Genomic DNA, 19,935 nt, shown 5'->3' with positions numbered 1-19,935 from the left:
TCAGAGACTTCTCTTCATATTTTGAGGATCTTGAGAATGTTATTTTTACATAGATACGCCTCATAGAAAGTTAATACCACACAGAGAATAATCCAAACAAATCTTGAATGTAGCAACGATCAACGTGTATTAGAAAAAAGATGGGTTTCACAAAGTTCTCTTGAAAATACTTGACAATACTTTTAAATACTTTTATTTAAACATTACTTTTATTTTATTATTTTTAGAAAAAGCAAAGTTTGAACAGTGAAAAGGTTAAAACAAATGACAATCCCACTGTTTGATCGGCGTCTTGAAACAGAATAGTATCTAAAAGCACCGGTCCAAACACGGGTTCTGACATCACTCAATCAAAACCTGCTCTGTGGATCTTCAGATGGACCTAAACGCCCAATAAACCACCAATACATGTTCACAGCAATACAGAATTGTGTGAAAGCTACAATGTTTCCACAAACGCACAGTAAAAAGGTGAATCACTGAGCAGACTCTAAACAGAGGAGGTAAACGTCTTTAAAATGAGAACAAACAAGTTCTTCAACAAAAGGTTTATATAAAACACATGACCAGTGTCTTAAGTAATGAATACTTCTGTGTACTTCCTCCTCAAACATCCTCATATATCTAAACATTTAGTTTAAAAAAGTTGTTCTGAACAAAAGTGGGCTTAGCTTTTATTAATCTGATAAATTAAGTGATCTAACACCAAATTCAAGCCATAATAAACTTTTAAGGCCAACAGTACAAGCCTGAAAGAAAAATTACGGCTTTAACATGAATGCTTTTAAAATTCCCCCCTGAACAAAACCAAATCATGAACGGGTGATCATCTTAAAATAGCTCAAAAGCAATCTGTCTGAGCAATGTCTGGTCAGATCATACCTGCTTGGAGGTATCGATGGATGATATGTAAAACAGGAACCGATACTGCAGAGATGTTTCTGAAACTGACACCAATCTAAGACCAGCAGATGACAGATTGGAGAGGTTCTTTTTGGTCCGTATGAATTGAGGAAATACTGACTGACAGGAAAGGCTCACAATGGGATTATGGCCAACCACAAAACTAAGAGAGGAAGCTCACATGCTTGCGTACAGTTGTGTGAAACTGCTATTAAAACACTAAATAAACATTTAAGATGTGATTCTTGTAGGTTGCTGGTTGTGATCCCCCATAAAGGCTGAAATCTCTCTCAAAACATCTGCATTCCGAATCCCTTTTAGAGGAAGAAGACAACAAGATAAACCCATTAGTACTTCCTTCTCAGTAGCACGGATTCAAATTGAAGAATGTTCAGAATGACATTTAAAACAAAGCATGGTTTTCATTTGAACATTTACATTTGGTCATGTGTAAAAATATGAATATCTTAAAGGTGCACTTACAGAATCATCTTCCATTATGGCCGTAGAGTCAAAAAAGTCTGGTCTGAGTTCAGCTCTTTCTCTCCGGTTTCTCGACGCTGGCTAAAATGTAGAACGGATGAACAGATGTTGTAATATGAACCAGAAACATTACAAATACACTGAAGAACTCTGAAAACAGAGCTCAGGACATCTGTAAATTCTTACCAAATCTATCACCATGGTGTCCTCGAATTCCTCATTCATGTCCTCTAGCTGACCGCGTGAAGACATCATCACGTCCTCGAAGATGGGCTCAGCGTCATCTTCCATGAGGCCTCGCCTGAATCAAAGGACACGTTTAAGGATATGATAAACTCTAGTTTTGTGATTATTTATTTCTTAAACTAGGCTTACAGTTAGGCTAATAAATCTAGATTTTTAAAAATGCATTAAAACATTATTACTGCATAGATTTGAAAAATAAAAATTTTAATATGTGTCCCCTGAACCACAAAACCAGTCTTAAATAGCACAAGTATATTTGTAGCAATAGCCAACAAATGCCAAAAATCATTTGGATATTAAAGATAGTAAAGATCATGTTCCATGAAGATATTTTTTTAAATTTCCTACCGTAAATATATCGAAACTTCTTTCTGATTATTAATACGCATTGCTAAGGAGTCAATTCTGATAAATTTAAAAGGCAATTTTCCCAATATTTAATTTTTTTCCCACCCTCAATCCATACATCAATGGAAAGCTTATTTATTCAGCTTTCAGATGATGTATTAATCTCAGTTTCAAACATCGGACCCTTATGTCTGGTTTTGTGTTCCAATTTCACATATATAATTAAATATATTTAATACTAATAATTATTACTTATTGATAATACTATACACATTTTTAAATATATGACACTTAAATTATAATGAAGTTATTATTGCATAAAATAACATACTTTTTAAATGTGTTTTAATATATAATTAAATATATTCGTAATTTTTTTATTATATTGCCGCTGCCTTTTTATAAAAGCAATGAGCATTTTTTTCATTTATTTATTAAGTATATACATGTTAAATAATCCATTATGTAATATATTCTATTCTGACTGAGGTGGTTTTAGTCACTGCACACACAGTTAGAATTGCTGCGATGACTTCTCGTGAATTATTGCTTTAGTAAAGGACACAAAAGCTTTTTGAAATGTCAACTGCTCAGTATCATGGTCAGTAGTGCGAGTACGTACACCTGCTGTCTCACTCCACCACTGCGTGATTTCATGTAGTTCATCCCTCCTCTCTCTTTTCTGTTCACCTCCTCCATCTTCTGCTGATCCAACCATGACATCTGCATCTGAGGGCTGAATGTGAGGGAACAAAATGATCAAATGATGCAAGAACAGTGAGAGAATTGCTTCAGCAGGAGCTCAGGTTACATAAGAAGACGGTATGTTCTGCATAATGTTTCTCCAATCGTTCAACAAGCTGCCTGTGTTTAGTAAGATCGAATGCCATACTTGTGCATGTAGTCTGGTTCTGAGCCCGGTTCAGATGAGTCTTGGTCTGGGATGTGATCTGCTGCCTGTCTGGGGTTTTCTCTCAGGACAGTGGAGGTGAGCTGTGGGGTGTGGAGGGCCCCTGGTGTCTGAAGTGTGTCATTACGCATTACCCATGAACCCTCAACACTCTCTTCTGTGGAATGACACAAAGACATCAATGTCAAATCAGATTATTCCTAGACTGTCAAGGCTATGGAGTGAGAGACAAGGTAATAATAGTCTATTATTAAAGATGTCTTATATGAAACATTGAAGGTTTTATTCTACCTTCCGGTCGTCTTTTGTGCTGTGGCGGTCGACCCCTTTTGCTGCGGACCGTGCTTGCTTTGCTGGTGGAGCTGGCCCCGGTGGTGACAGACAGCCGGTCGTCATCTCCTCCTGTCAGCAGCGAATTCCTGTACGCGATGAGAGGCAGCCAGACGTCCTCTCTTCTTTCCATCATATACTCAGTCATAAACTTCTCCAGATACGAATGACTGTGGCATGAACACATTTAATCTTAATCAGAGCCAATCAAACATGTTGTGACATATGTACAAATCCAGTATTAAACATAGGGCTGTAAAATCGATTTATCACGATCAATCACATATATAAATGCACATATATTGTATTCGAAGTGTTTTTGTTTTTTTTATGTACTGAGGTGCCATAATTGAATTTTCCTTTGGGGATTAATAAAGTTAATCTAATCTATACATTACATTATTATATTTCTTAAATATATACACGTGCGTGCATTCTTTATAATATGTTAATTTATGTTTAACAAAAGAAAGTAAGTCATTCAGGTTTGTAATGACATGAGGGCGAGTAACTGATTATGATTTTCATTTTTGGATAACCTGCCCCTTTAACAGGAGTGTTCACATTTTTACTGCTACTGCACAAAACACAAACACATAAAACAGTCACAAAGCGTTTTCTGCACTTACACAGTCTTTTTGTCTTGTCGTAGGAGCTTGGAGGAGAACTCACAGAGCACCTCCAGGAAGGCCAGGTTTGATGGGGGGTATTCTGGTCCTTTTGGATTCGGGACCTTGAAAGCGAACTCAATCCCATCCCTATGTTTGTTATATAAAATCAGTTCATGCAAACATTCACATTAAACATCTAGAGTAAAAAAAAAAAAAAAAACACACTGAAAGTTATTAAAGTCAGTTCTGGTCCTGCCAATAATTGCTTTTTAATTCTTTAGATAGAAACGTTGTAGTAAGGATGAAGCAAGCCAAGCTTCTTACTTGTGCAGTGTGGCCACAGCCTCTCTGGTTTTGATCTGGTCCAACCCAAATGTGAGTGCAAAGCGACGGGCCAATTCCTTAATGCCACTGACATGTGAGGACGTTCGGTCCAGGTTGGGTCCTTGGTCCTGAATTAGCTCATTGAAGAGCTGCAGACAGGGAAAGTGTCCAAATCAAACATATAAAGCATTAGGGAGGAAAGTTGTACAAGATTCAAAATTCATAACCACCTGTTAAAATGACATAATCCAAAGAATGACATCTCATACCTGCTGCAAGCTGAGGATAAGGGTCTTTGCACACTGGATCTTGTCCATCTGTCTGGTCTTACTCAAGGTTTCTTTGATGATGTCTCCATAGTCATTGTAATACTAAAAAATGAACACCAGTCATTTGATTCACATTTTACCCATATTGATCTCTGTGGCTTAAATTGATCAGGTTTTCATACCTTCATATATTGTTTGAAGATGTCAGCAGCAGCAGGCATGTCCACAATGTCGTAGATGATTAGTTTGCTGAAGGCGGCCAACAGATTCCTCCTCTTATGAAGGGCCTCGATCTTATTGGCTTCATCCTCTTCATCACCCTCTGAAAGAAAAAAGCTAAACTTTTAAGAGTTTTTCCTATATGCTCTATAAATAAATTCTAAATTTTTTATTTAGCTCTGATCTCAAGAGTCCAATTGCATCAGAACACACACGCACCCATGCTTTGATTTTCATCATCTTGGTCGATAAACACATGATCCAGGACAAAGTTGAGCAGTTCATTCTGCAGAGTGCTATCTGGATTGAAGACCAGCGGCTGTAGAGCTTCTCGGCCACCTGAGACCAACTGGTGACTGAAAATCATCAGCAGGTCACACAGCAACATAAAGGCCTGTGGAGATAAAACAGACTTAAATTTGCTTACATTTCATATGGGAATGTTTCAATATGCATTATGAGTCACTCTTTTAAGATTATAATTAAAGAAGTCTAAAAAGCCTCCACTCACCTGCTCTTTGACTGGAGTGTTCACATTAGACAGGCACTGTTGGCAAACCGCTAGAAATGACTTCACCACTCTTCTTAATGCCACAAGATCATCCTGTCCAGGAAACACATATGAACGTCAACATCACTTAATTCTCAGAGAACATAGATAAACCAGGCTAAGGTACTTGGCAACTGTATATGATGGGCTCTACTGCACCTTTGATGGACATCCTTCAGTCATTTTCACCAGTTGCCACAGGATGGAGTAATGAGAGCACTGCAGAGCTTGGACAGCGATCTGACCACAAGACAAGAGAATACAGATTCATCATTTAATGCACTGAGTTACAAAAGGCTATTAAACATGTTACAGCATCTGACATTATGATGTATAGAGAAGTTCTTATGTTATCAATATGTCTTTTTAAAATTGATTTCATGCAGTTTGCTAAGCTTTTATTTTTGTTTTGTACAACACTACATTTAAAAACTATGGGGTCAGAAAGATTAATATTTTTCTTACATTTTAATCTTGTGCGTTCATCTAAGATGCATTTATTAGGTTATTAAAGAAAAATCTATAATATTATTATTAAAATATATTTTTAATGTAATTTATTCCTATAATGCCAAATCTTATTTTTAGCAGCAATTACTCCAGTTTTCACTGTCAAATAAGCTTGAAAATAAAAATAATCTTAATATACAGTTTAAATACTCAAGAAACATTTCTTCTTATTATTAATGTTAAAATGCTACTTAAATTTTTTTTGGATCCCATCAAGCATTTTTGTTCGGGATTCTTTAATGAATAGCAAGTTCAAAAGAGAAGCATTTATATAAAATAAAACATTATAACTGTCACTTTTGGTCAATTTATACATCCTTGCCGAACAAAAGTATTAATTTCTTAAAATAAAAAAAACTTCCCATTCCCATATATTTACATTTAAAATTATGCAATTCAGCTACTGTTTTGTTTTTGTACATGTATATTTAAGTTTGTGTTTTATGTCAAAAGTTAGATAATTCTAATTCAGTTTTTTCATTGGTTAACAGGTTTACCTGCTCTGGCATGGAGCCCTGTTCGATCCCCATCTTCAACAATCGATAACAATTTTTGAAAAGGTCCCACTTTGTAAGGTCATGTGCACTGGAAAGCATACAAAACAAACCTCAATGTGCTGTAGACAGAGACAAATTCTGCATTTCCAAGAAAAAAATCAAAGGGAATTGGTCTCTTACTTATGGAACGCAGTGAGCTTCTTTAGCGTTGATAGAACGTTATAAATGTCATCATCATCTGCTTCATCTCCCTAGAAATAAGAAAATGACCCAAGACAGAATTTAATATCAAATGCATAAAGGCCAATCACTAATATTAATACAGTAAATGAGATGAAAGCACTGAATGAAGCTGCTTGTTGACCTCCTGCAGCAGGTCTTCTACTGAGTGAGCGAATCTGTCCGTGAGCTCGTCGATGAGTTGGCTGCGAGCAATGTCCACGCGGTTCATGATGGTGTATTCTTCACTGCACAAGATGCTGTAAGTCTTGCTACACGCTTCCAGAACCTCCATCTCAGCGTGCTTCTCCACCACCACCCGGATCTGCTTCAGCAGGGCGTCCAGATGCTAAACACAGCCAGAAAGACACAGGAATGTGTGTCAGAAAACCACTAAACACTTGAACGAAACAAAATGTGTCTGGCCTAGATTTTTGAGTAACAGTAGTAAGGCCTCCAATGAACCTTTTCCATTCGTCCTGAACTGTAGACTTCGAGATCAAAGTACTGAGGGATCTGAAGGAGGTTCGCCACCTTTTCAGCATCAGCCTGGTACTAAAATTAAAAGGTAGGAAGGAGGAAAACCATCAATGGATAATGTGCCATATCACACTGAACACCTTAAGTATAGACAACTTTCTTTGATTAGAACAACAGTAATTTGGTTCTGTTTTGTATGTATAGTTGTTGTTTTGAAATCTATGCTGGGAGGATATTCTCGTCTCATAAACATTGCTGGACCTTGGTACTTCACCTTCGACAGCAGCATAGGAAGAGCAACAATCAAGTGTTCAGTCAGCCTGTTCTTATCGTCAATCTGGGTCTTCTTCTCTTTGGCAGTGAGCACCTGAGGGATGTGCAGAACAACAACAGAAAATCTTTAAACCTAGAGTCTATGATATGTCTACAGGAAAGACTGATTCCAACACAACTTGCCCGCTTTCCTGTTCCTCTGCCCACAGGCGGATGAGCTTCCGCTGCCTGTCTGATTGTACAGACCATGAGCTCGATCAGTGCGCCCTCATGCCGGTCTCCCAACACTTCAAAATAATCCACAACCAGACAGGACTAATGAGTAAACAGAGACATGCTAGTTTAATTTAGAAAGATCTGAAATAAATGTGGGTGGCTGTACCCTCTTCCCCCTGCACAGGGTCCTCCAGCAGGAGCTCCACCATGCAGTCCCAGTCTTTCAGCAGATCCTGTGAGCTGTCCCATAGACTGTCCACCAGGTATGCTGCATGCTCGTGAAGCTTCCATGCAAAAAGGTAGTATGAGGGTTAGATAAACAGCAATAACCAATGTTGGGAAAATATTAGGAGCCAAGAGTTGGCTGTCTTTTAATAAGAAGTTGGAATTTAAATCAAATTGGCCACATCCCACAGGAAGTTGAATGAGAATAACAGGATCGCATGCATACAAGGATTGAGGGAAAACAACTAAATAACTGACTAATTATGATAACGGTGAATAATGCAGGATACAAAAGATTCTCAACTGATAATAAAAAAAAAAAAAAAAGTTAAATTAAGCAAATTAAGACAAACCAACCAACACAAGCAGAAAAAAAACAAATATCAATAGCCTATATAAATGAATCAAATAAAATTAAACTGAATATAAGTATACAGTATAATGAAAATATATATCGATAAAAAAAATAGCTGTAAGCTAGAACTGGGATAATAAATTACTCATTGTGTTCTATAAAATAAAAGTTAATTTATTTTGTAAAATATTTACGAATTTTTGAACTATACATTTTTTATGAACTGTATTGAAATGTAAAGTTTAAAATAACCCATGTGTTAAGTGAATGTGAAAAATCTTTAATAGGCAAGTCACAACATTAAAATTCCATTTTAATTCTCCTTTCTCGAATTCCAAATTGGATTACAATTCTGCATCCTGCTTGCTAAACCAATTTGATTTTAATTTTAAATTTCATGGCACTCATCCCTGTTAGTAACACATTCTCAATAAAGGGATGAGCTAATAAATAAATGCTCGGTGAATAAATGCTGTGCATAAAACCATCAAAAATACATTAATTTGTCCTCACCTCGCTCTCCAGGAAGAAAAGCACTAGCATTCTTATAAGGTTCCCATTAGGGCTGTTTCGGCCTCGTCTTTTTGCCAAAGCCTCCTCAGCCTGAGGGTCATGCCTGCTAAATAACCTGCAGCCAGACACAATCAACTGATCAAAACATTGGAGGAGTCTGATGTGCCGTCATCATGTTTAAGAGTAAAACATGGCTGTCAAAAACACATTCATTCATCTCACTTTCTATGAAGGAACTCTCCAGCTGCCACAGCAACAGGACGATGAGCCGAGTACACTAGATGGTAGACGTTCTCACAGTCTTCATTCGACAAAGCATCCTCACTAACACTAAAAAACAAAAACAAAAAAAAAAAACACTTAAGGATGTAGAAAGATGTGAGGGGTGGAAGAAAAAGTCACACAAGAGAAATCTTGGAGAAACACAGGAGACTAATTAACATTCTGCAATATGATAATCATATTACTATATTATTTTGCAATAAATACCTACTATGTAGCATAATTTAGTTTGAAATGTTTAATAATGCTCTCTAATAAATACACACATAATTTATAATATTAAACTTTTTATAAGTATGTAAATGTTCTTGTGGCTCAAGTGGTAAAGCATTGCGCTAGCAGCACAAGGTTGTGGGTTCGATTCCCAGGGAACACATGCTAGGTAAAAACTGTTAGCCTGAATGCACTGTAAGTCGCTTTGGATAAAAGTGTCTGCTAAATGCATAAATGTAATTTAATTTAATTTTAATTGATGCATTTATATAAATATTTATATACACACAAATATAATTAAAAAAATAAATAAAATGAAATATTTAACAGAAACGGAGTCAATGAATCTCAAAAAATAAAGACTTACTGCAGAATCAAAGTGACAAGTCGTATGGCCTCTACTGCCACATCATACTCTTTATCCAATGTCATGGACACAATACGATCCTGAGAGAGAGGAAGTGACATCATAACATTAACAAACTGATGCCTAAAGCACTTTTTACTATTTTCAATAAAGGTATGGAGAGATCTAATAAAAGCCGCTGTAAAGTATTCAGAAATGTGCATGTATGTCACCTTAAATCGATTGGTAAAGAGCTCAAGTTTGGGGAATAGCTCTCTGTTTGTGTAGAGGGTCTGAAGGGCCTTTAGACATTTGAGTCGAACTTCACCTTGCTGTAAAGTATTACATAAATTTAGATCAACAATATTTAACATGAAAGAATACATAACTGTATATACTTGATTAAGTTACTGATAACGATCACACACACAGATTTAAATACAGACACTTACTCTGTCATGTAGCGTCCATCCCACATACTTCAAGTAACTGTCATTGAGAAAAGCATCACTGTATAACTTCATCCAAACGCCAATTTCTTCTATACAAATAGCTCTGATTTCCGCTATGGCATCTCTGAAAGAAATCAAGAGAACATGATAGGAAATCCTCAGGATTACTAAACAACTGGTTTCTATTCATTTGTGATTATTGGATATTTGTATGCCACTCACCGGTAACGGTGGACAAAAATACCCTTGAAGATTGAGTTCATCATGTTCTCAATCTCATCTTGGTTTTCTTGGAGCTAGAAGATGAAATAAACAAGAAAACACATTGAAAATCGTGTTCATGAGACCATAACTTGGAAGAAAAGGAAGCCATCCCACCTCTTTCCTCTTCTCCAGCAGCAGTTCCAGCTTCTCGTTGGCTCTTTTCCCTGCAGCCTTATTCCGTTCTGCCTCATACTGCCTCTGTGTGTTATCCTGATTGATGCTCAGGTTCAGAGCAACATTTACCAGGGCTGTCATCAGTTTCATTGCTGCAGCAGAAACGAGACACATGGCAGAAATGAAGAACTCGACTGCAGTATGGGGTATAACTTGAAGGTCAATGGTGAATGACTGACCTGCCAGCGTGCTGGTGTGTCTGAAGGCTCGGACCTGGGAGTCTGAGAGCCCAGTGAGCAGAGAAATGACGGTGTCCATCATGTATTCATCATAGATGATGCTGTACTGGCACTGACGGATCAGAACCATGATGAACTCGCAAAAGTTATATCGGAATTTCTTCCACTGTGGCCCTGCCATCGTGAGAGGGTAGTCGCCACTGTCCTGGATTTGAGCAGAGAAACAGATTAATTCATTAACCTTAAGAATTCAGGTGGAAAAAAAAAATACAGTCAAAAATAACAACAAACCTCATCAAACTCCTCTGTCATCTTTCTGATAATTTCAGCATTCTGCATGTTCCTGAACATCTCGATCCTTACGGTGCCTGTGATTGTTTGTGAAATAAATTTACACTTTTTTTCAGCAAGGATGCATTAAATTGATGCATTAAAGGCTCTTATAATGAAACAAATGACATCAAATAAAACCAGTACAACGAAATGTTTCTTGAGCAGCAAATCAGCATATTAGAAAGATTTCTGAAGGATGATGTGACACTGAAGACAATCTGGACATCCCACAAATAAATTCCACAAATAAATTCAACATTAACAGAACATTTTAAAAACGGCACTAATATTTGACAATATTGCGGTTTGACTGTATTTTTGAGCAAATACATGCTTCTTTTAACACAATAAAAAATAAAAATCGTACCAACCCCATTCATTTAAATGGTAGAGTAACTGCAACTGATTCATATCCCTATTTAAATCAATGTTAATTATTGCTGATTCTCATCTAATTTTTTTCCATCCACAGCATATGAGACTGGTCATTTAAGGGGATAGTTGCCAAATCTTGTTTTCTTTGGCAGTACATAGAAATCAAGTGATCAGTTGATGGAGATTCCTCTGTAAATACATGCATTACCTTATTGTTAATAAAGATGTTTAATAATATACATGTTGGTGCATACAGATAAAGATGTACTTTAACTTAGATACACTGTAATTTGAGAAAGAATCATGAATACATTTTCTCCCCAACCCTAATTGCTATGAGTGCATTTGACAATAATTAATAGTAAGTTATAAAAAAAAATTATAATAATTGATAAATTACCTTTACAGCCAGAACAGTGAATGAAAAAGTTGATTAGATCTAGGAGTGCAAGGTCTCGGTCTTGCTTGTAAGATTCAATCCAGTCATCAATGACAGACTAGTAACAAAAAAAAAAAAACAGCACACAATCAGAAAGGGCAGTTTAGTTCACTTAGCACATTTCCACCTCAAATTGTCAGAAATGGACAGCAAGACATGTGTTGTTTTACCTGCATGGCACTTTTGCCTTGTTTGACCACCTCAAACAGAGTACTGGGGTCTGTGCCCTCTCCATTCAGATGGGCCACTCCATTCGGCCTCCTCCCGCCTTTATCAACCGGAGACCTTCGGGCCTTCTTACTGGCTGCCTGGCAAAAAAAAAAAAAAAAAAAGAGAGAGAGAGATCAGGAAGATTGGCTGACAGCATGCATTTATGTTTCAAATAAAAGCAATCAGTCGATCTGCTCAGCAGCATTGGTCTTACTCCTTGTTTTCCAGGCCTGCCTCTCTTTTTCTTGCCCTTTCCTTCCCCAGAATCATCCAGCTCACTAACACTCATGCTCAGACTCACAGTGTCGCCTTGCCCGTCATTTGACGAGTCCCTGCATAGTGTAACGCAAATGTTTATCAACAGTTTTGTGCACATTTATATTATTGCTCATCATTTTAAAAAGTCTTTTACTTACTGCAACATAGGAAAGTCTGAGTTGATCATGTTGTGTCTTCTGACAAAACTTGGAGACTTCTAAAGATGGATCACACAGAAGTGGCGTGAAAGCGTTCGTGATTCCTTAGTTCAGCCCCAGAATGCTTCAGACCACATAACCTAAGAATTTAGAGAAAAGAGAAGCTCTGACCAGGATAGATATGAAGCATAATTAAGTACAGATAAATGCAAAACAGTACAAAAAGCATTTATTATTTTTTTTAGTTAAATAATTATATATATATATATATATATATATATATATATATATATATATATATATATATATATATATATATATATATATATATATACACACACACACACACACACACATACATATATACATATATATATATATATATATATATATATACATATATATATATATATATATACATATATATATATATATATATATAAAATAAAACTAAAATTGCCATTTTAAAAGCATTTAAAAAAATAGTAGCATCCCATAACCACTAGGGACAGCATGAACCATGATTTTAAATGAAACTATAATCCAGGATCAACACAACAAAAAGATGCAACAACTCAAAATTCAATCATAATGATACTTATTACAGCAAAATAGCATTGGTCTTAATCACTTTTACTTGAGTCAAACTATATATATTACATTTGACAAAAGACACACTGCCATTAGGGGGCATCCCAAGCATGGCTTTTCCCTGTTGCTGTGGAAACAGCAGAAACCAAGGCAGATAGGAAGGCTAAACACATTTATGTCAAGTGGAGATGGGATGTATATGGATCCAAATTAGATCAGACAATATCTGTGCTATTAGACATAAAAAGCTAATTTTCTATCCCTGACTGATTTAGACAACTCACTTGGATGCATCTTCACACATGATTTGATTTTAACCAACACAAGATGGCTCCCCACCCCCAGAGGAGACTTTCCACACTGCAGTAATAGATGTTTCTGTGGATACTGAGGATTCAAAACGCTTGATTCACCGCATGCAAGCGTGAAACAGACACAGGAGGAAGTTCAACAAGAATGCAGGCCGGAATTCCCAACATACAGGGTTTTTGAGACCGATCTGCTGTCAGATGGTATTTAAGTGGACATAAGGAGAAAATAAAACCCCTTACTTTGCATCTGTAACGCTCCCCTCCCCCATTCAGATTTGGATATCTCAGTAAATATGGCCCAGGCCGAAACTCTGGGCATGTGCTCCAGAAAAAGTCTATGCAGTTTTGTAAAACTCAACAGCTGACCGTTACATAATCATTTAAGAGATTGGCAGCAGACACATAAGACAAACAAATACAGAATAAAATAACACTATTCATGCAGAGATTCGCAGACATGCTGTTTCTCTCTGATGAGTAAGTGTTAAGTCTAGTATGTACTGAAGGTAGAGCTCAGGAAAGAAAATGTAATTTACACCTCAGCGATGGAGGCTGGCAACAGTGAAGAGAGCTGAATCCTTTTGGGAATGCTAGAATATAAATGTCAATGTCAGCAATATATAATGAAGGAAGATTCACCAGTTAAATGGCTAAAAGATCATTTCTTTGAATTGATTCTCGATTTCGTCTATGAGCAGCCAATCTGCAACTAACCTCCAATCTTCTGGTATTTAAAGGTCCAGTGTGGAATATTCGTAAACATTAGAAGAGCTAAACTGTTTTCCAAACCTGCTATTATTATTACCAAACAGGTAGACCCACCCTAAACTCAGATAACCAAATGTTTTAACCCAAGTCAGTCGTTTGTTTTCACCCCCATGTAGCTATTTCCAGTCATACAAGTACATATCCTATTTATCAGATAAAAATAGACAAAAAACATTCCAAAACTAATTTCAGTTTCAGTTATTTTTAATAATAATAATAAAAAAACAAACATTCAAAGCCTCTGTAAAAAAGGCATTTGGTTGTTTTAACCTGGATATTCTATCTACCATTTTTTACATTTCTATAATCATCTCTTCATATAATGTCACTTAAATCTATAAGATTTAAGTTACAAATATTAAGAATATTACAGAATATCCAGATACTGTAGAAACAATCTATTCTACAGTAAGGAATTCTTAATTCTGAATGATGATTCAGCAACAGTGTCCAATAACAGTGGGGTTATAAATAGGTGTTCAGATAGTCATGTGGTCTTCAACCGACGGCTCTCATGAAGCGACCTGCTGCATGATAAATAAAACAGTAGGCCATTAACTGAGAAAATGTCCTTAACATGTAAGAAACCCCATTTACCTGAGAAGAAGAAAAAAAAAAATTTCAGAACATTAACCGAAAAGATGTCCAAGAGATTACATAGGGGGTCAAGATTAAGTGGTCCTCATGGTGAGGTCAAACTGGAAAGAGAAGTGTAGATGAGGCCAGTAATGGCACTGCACAGAACAACCCCTGAAAGCAACTCAATGGATCAGTGAATGTGTTAATGGGCATGCAGCTTCTCATCGAGCAAGCAATACAGATTCATTACAGTCTGGGGACACACTATTAAATGGTTTGCACTGTACGATGACAGTCAAATGAGGCTATTCTTGGCACCGGCTGGGTGAGATGCTTTTAAATCAGACCAATTATGTCCCATTCCTTGCATCCAATAACTGGCTATTTTAAAGTTCGTGCACAACAAATTTCTTTCAAATCACTCCGGGCACTTAGTTGAATTAGTAATAGGGTTAAATCTGGAAAAGACACTCTGGATCTCAGTGTGCTTCACTTTGGCTTACATCAGACTAAACTGCCCATTCTGAGTGTGTGCGTCATGCACAAACCTCTCAAAGTTGTGTCTGATGGTTTTGTTCGATGAAGAGAACCTCTTCATGCTTATGTTACATAATGACTTTCTAGTTCATCTCTTACTGTTAAAACACATCATCTTTAAGCAGGCAAACATTACCAGAATAGATTCAATTAAAGTGCTTCCACAGAAAACAATGCTTTCAGAATCGCACAGAAACACGACCAACAATGACAAGGAGCAATTGTTGCACAGATTTCAACATCCTTCGCTGACTCTTAATTAAAATGTAAGAGAAAGTGTGAAAATTAAAGATTTTCTTGTTTGAATACAAGTTCTCCTCAGAAAAGGGCTGGATGCAAAGATGCGTTACAGCTACAAAACTGTAACAACTCAATATAATTATTTAATTATTAGTGCATTAACATTGTTTCCTGTAGCTAAACTCATGTATCATTGCACTAATAATGCAAATCAATCCTCACTGCTAAAATGTACAGCAGTAATGCACTAGAAGTAGCTTTCATAGTAACTATAAAAACTTGTTCACAAAACAAGGCACATTTTAAACAAAAAATCCTTATGTGCACCATTCCCTCTTACATTCGCAATTATTTATCCAGATGTCAGGAAAACTTCGCTTTTTTAACACTGTATATTTACTATCTGAGATCAAATCTTTATCTATACATCTTTCTTAGTCCATACGTGGACTGGTTTAGAAGTGAAGATTGTTTATGCAGATCGAATGGGACTGGATTTATATCTCCCTTCATCTGTTCATCTCATAACCACTCACGCTAAGGACAGGCAACAGTCTCTAATGATCTGTGAAACACTCAAAATAGCTTGACAATTGCCCTGAGAGACTGTGAGAAAAGCAGCGTTTGCTCCTGCAGACACTCATTTCCACCTCAGGTTTGACAGAAAACTCAATGTTTTATAGATCAAGTTCTGTCTTGAGACATCAGCGTAATCAAAGTCTTTTTTAAGCGAGTGGGCCGCAGGAAGAGCCATTACTGACTTTCTAAATAGTGTCATTTCATGTGGCTTGACAATGAGGAATTCAGCCTTTAGCTAAATGGCATAAAAAGATCTTGTAGATAAATGTAAAATTGTTTGTTTAACCGCTAAAAACTCTCCCTACTACACTGCTCACTTGTTCACCATTTTTAATACAGAAAAGGCTGGAATTACAAGGCCTATAGAATCAGTGCCCACAGAATTAGAACAGCTGTTACTCAAAGTTCTAGACATTTCCTGACACTTGAATGTTATTTATTATATATTTTGCACAGTACTCTTTTTATTTAAATCCATTCCACAAATTTGACCCAAAATTAGCTTAGAAAACTTGGAAAAGGTAACTAAATAGAAAGCGATGGAAGGGATTAAATTATGCTAACTACAGTGTTACATAATACAATTAAATATGCAAAAAAGGTTAATTTGCAAATATCCTGACAAATATTTGACAATGGGTGTTTTAGAGTATGATCTTACCGATACTGACAGACTAAACTCGACTAAACTCAGATTCAGAGAAAACATAGTATGATTATCCGATCATTTATTTAATGTGTAAGGACTGCTTTTTTAAAATTATTTTTAAGGATTAAAGCGACAGATCATCTTTTACTCACCCTCACATCATTCCAAACCTGCAGGACTTTCTCAAAATATGAACAACAGGAGGGGAATAATGATGAATGATTTTTTTTTTCTGGTGAACTATCCCTTTAATGTGTTTTGCCTTTTTAGGGTATACAATCAATTCTAAAAAGCAGAGTAAACTATGCTTAGTATACTACTACTACATTAGAAAATAAATATAGATAGTCAAACAATTGCTTTTGACTTTACGTAAAGACGTACCGGGGAGCTTAACTATTCCATACAGGTTTATACTGCAAGCATGTCTATTATTTAAACCGACATATTTAATTAACACAAACATACATGCATGTATACTCTTTCAAACCTGTTTCAAGGATCTCACAAACATTCAAAGCCCATTCACATCACAATTCATAAATCAGATTTTTTTTTTTTATTAAATCTACATCCACTTTAATAATTAAAACTTTTCATTCATCCCACAGGTGATTTGGAGATTTTTCTTATCTCTTAAAGCAACATTCATTGATCATCGTAACACGGCCAATAAAATTCCAGGATAAGAGCATATGACCGACAGTGACGGTGTTTCCATGGCAACAACGGCCTCCTGGAATACATGTCACGCATCTAAATTGCTCGCCAAAAACACCCGCACTGAGGAGAGGCCATAATACTACAATAGAAAGGTGAAGTCACACTTGTTTAGTATGAATATGACTATCATCATTTAAGAAGGTTAGCTTCAGAAACAAAGCTTCTGAAAATATCCATAGGTAATTATATAAAAACAAAAAATGCATATTTCGTTATCTTAGAATAACATCTAGACACACAGATAGCCTACACAAACACTAAATAATGACCAAAGTAGAAAGGTGATATCTTGCTTGTATAATACACTAAGGAGAGCTTTTTCTCTCTGTGGTTCTCCAGAGGGACAAAGCCAAGGACACAAACTGCAGCAGTCTTTCATAATATTTCTGCCTTATAGTTCACTGTAAAAAGGTGAGAGATAATGAAATCAGCACATTCGAGCTGAGGCCTGTTCAAGGGGTTGGTTTAAAACAAACTTCATTAAGGAAAAAAGACACCATTATTTTTAATCCCAGATTTAAGTAAGCTATGATGTACTTAAAGCATGTCTTTTTCTAGTCTCTTGCGAAATCAACCATTTTACACTTTACACAAAGCCTTCCATAGAAAGAACTCCAAGCCATAGTCTTTATTTGATGTATTTAAAAAGCCTGGCAACAGTACAAACAATAACTTGTACTTCTACAATGAATCCAATAATATCTTTACAAATATGACTCTAACACTCTTGAGACTGATTTTAAAACATTCACCATTTAGCACAACAATTTTAAGTAACAGCTTTACTGTTTTAGCAAGAGTGTGTGAGGCAAGCAGACAGACTACTTATCGAAGACTAAAGTGTCCGAAGTCATTTATATTAATGTGGCTTTCTTCAATCAGCACAAATCCAGTCTAAAATCCTCACCACATTAATCTAAGATCAAAGTGGTTTGCATGGTACTAGAAATTGCAAAACAGTTTACCACATCATGACTTTCAAAGATCTTTCAAAACCAGACTGATTTGCAAATGCATCACTCCAGAAACAAATTCATTGAAAATAACAATTTGGTCTCAGATGTGCAAATCTGTAGTTGTAACTCTACCTAAGGGCAAATTAAAAATTCTAGCAAAATTAAACCCTTAAGATTTCATGAATTGGATTAATTCATGTGATTTCTAAGCAAGGAAAGCACAAATTTAAAATCCCTTGTGTTGAAAATTGCATGCTAACCAATGGATGATATGCAACCTGTTTAGACAAACAACATATTTTCAAGAAATACAGCTTTTTTAGCAGAGGTAAACCATTTCTTGTCATCTCTTAACTTAAGAATACTTGATGCACTGAAAAAGCCCTCTCCAATTCCATAAATAAACCACATTTCCTCAAAAATATTTAAAGTGATGTATGGTTCAGTGCTGGATCAACTCAGAAAGTGGACCAACAACATTTGGACAGTCACCTGCCAACATCTCACCTCAAAAAGCAGTACAACTAAAAAAATTGTGTGTGAATATTACAACACTGGAATATAAATAGAAAGTTGACTGATGGAGAAGCAGGAGCTTTCAAATGATGTTCATTCAGTCTGGACAGAGGAACCAAGCAGCTGTGACAACTTGATAGAATATACATTTTACAAACACAGAATAAAGCAAAATGGATGTTATATTGTTCAAAAAGTTAAACACAACTAGAACTTTTTCATTGCTCAGTTCAGTGATCAAATACCAGACATGGACTAGTGTTTGGACTAGCTTGAACTATGTAAGTACGGTCTAAACTCCTCCTCTGCTCATAAAACAAACCTTCATGAAGTAACTACCGACTAAAATGAAGTAAGAAAAGTAACTATTAAAGATACAAAATAAATAAGTAACAATCCACAAATTTTTCCTCTCAGGTTTTACGCTAGTTAATTATATACGTTTTCGAACCAAAAAGTTGAGCTGTTTATTTTTTACTGACCCAAATGACTTAACCAACACCAACCTCCATCCCTTAAGTCTGTAAATACTGTATGTTATTCGTGACAACTCGGGGAAGTGTAGGAAAGTTAAGTAACGTTACACAAACCAGACGTTACATTTCAAACGAAGCAGCGACCAGAGCGAGCGCCTCAGAGAACAACAGCAGTTCGCGCGCTGACTGTCTGTCTGTCCGCGTGCACGGCGGCAGGAACACACCATGTTACACTCGTTCCTGCAATAACACACCGAACACATGCACATCATCTTATTAAGATAATATAGCCGTGAGTGAAAAGGAAGACAGTGTCACCAAGGACAGGGGGAATGCACACACACACACACACACTGTCCTTAGAGAATTGTTCCCATCCCCCCTGCACGCACGCACGCACACACACACACACACACACACATTCACATAGCGCGCGCGCGCAAGCTCTCTCTCTCTCTCTCTCTCACACACACACACACACACACACACACACGTCTCTCTCTCTCTCTCTCTCTCTCTCTCTCCTCTCTCTCTCTCTCTCTCTCTCTCTCTAGCATGTCCTCCATCTTTAATGCAAGCTCGATTTACGCAGTAAACGCGCGCCCCACGGAAAGATTCAGACTCAGTTGTTGCAAAACTCGTACAAACTCACCTCAACCGCTAAAAGGGGTCCTCCGGGACACGCGTCAGTAATAATTGGCGCGATTAATTGACCTAATAGTTTATGTTTTTATATTGTAAATTAGACCTGAAACAGAACCGCGCCTTTCCTGAGAGAAGCAATCCTAAACTGCCATCTGGCGGCTTTTACCGCAACGAAATGGCGCGACGGGAGACTGATCTGAG

The 19,935-nt window shown here is 36.6% G+C and overlaps 1 protein-coding gene across 1 annotated transcript; it reads right to left on the bottom strand.

The window, feature by feature from the left end:
* Positions 1-177: 177 nt before the first annotated feature.
* LOC113042401 (cohesin subunit SA-1-like) lies at positions 178-19,910 on the bottom strand. Its single transcript, XM_026201260.1, has 34 exons — positions 19,742-19,910; positions 12,165-12,304; positions 11,963-12,080; positions 11,709-11,846; positions 11,500-11,596; positions 10,683-10,759; positions 10,392-10,596; positions 10,153-10,304; positions 9,997-10,070; positions 9,775-9,898; positions 9,556-9,654; positions 9,344-9,423; positions 8,704-8,811; positions 8,482-8,596; positions 7,555-7,672; positions 7,356-7,459; positions 7,174-7,266; positions 6,885-6,974; positions 6,565-6,768; positions 6,381-6,451; positions 6,201-6,288; positions 5,353-5,433; positions 5,155-5,247; positions 4,863-5,037; positions 4,607-4,746; positions 4,425-4,526; positions 4,156-4,304; positions 3,850-3,978; positions 3,182-3,390; positions 2,873-3,047; positions 2,603-2,716; positions 1,573-1,687; positions 1,387-1,467; positions 178-1,217 (listed from the first exon to the last, which is right to left on the bottom strand). Exons 2-34 carry the CDS (start codon positions 12,191-12,193, stop codon positions 1,194-1,196), a joined length of 3,771 nt encoding a protein of 1,256 aa, XP_026057045.1. The 5' UTR covers positions 12,194-12,304; positions 19,742-19,910; the 3' UTR covers positions 178-1,193.
* Positions 19,911-19,935: the final 25 nt, after the last annotated feature.

Source organism: Carassius auratus, chromosome 24, assembly GCF_003368295.1.
Source record: "Carassius auratus strain Wakin chromosome 24, ASM336829v1, whole genome shotgun sequence".
In the NCBI taxonomy this organism is placed as follows: domain Eukaryota; kingdom Metazoa; phylum Chordata; class Actinopteri; order Cypriniformes; family Cyprinidae; genus Carassius; species Carassius auratus.
The sequence above is the reverse complement of the archived record's forward strand: the minus strand, read 5'-3'. Positions and strand labels throughout refer to the sequence as shown.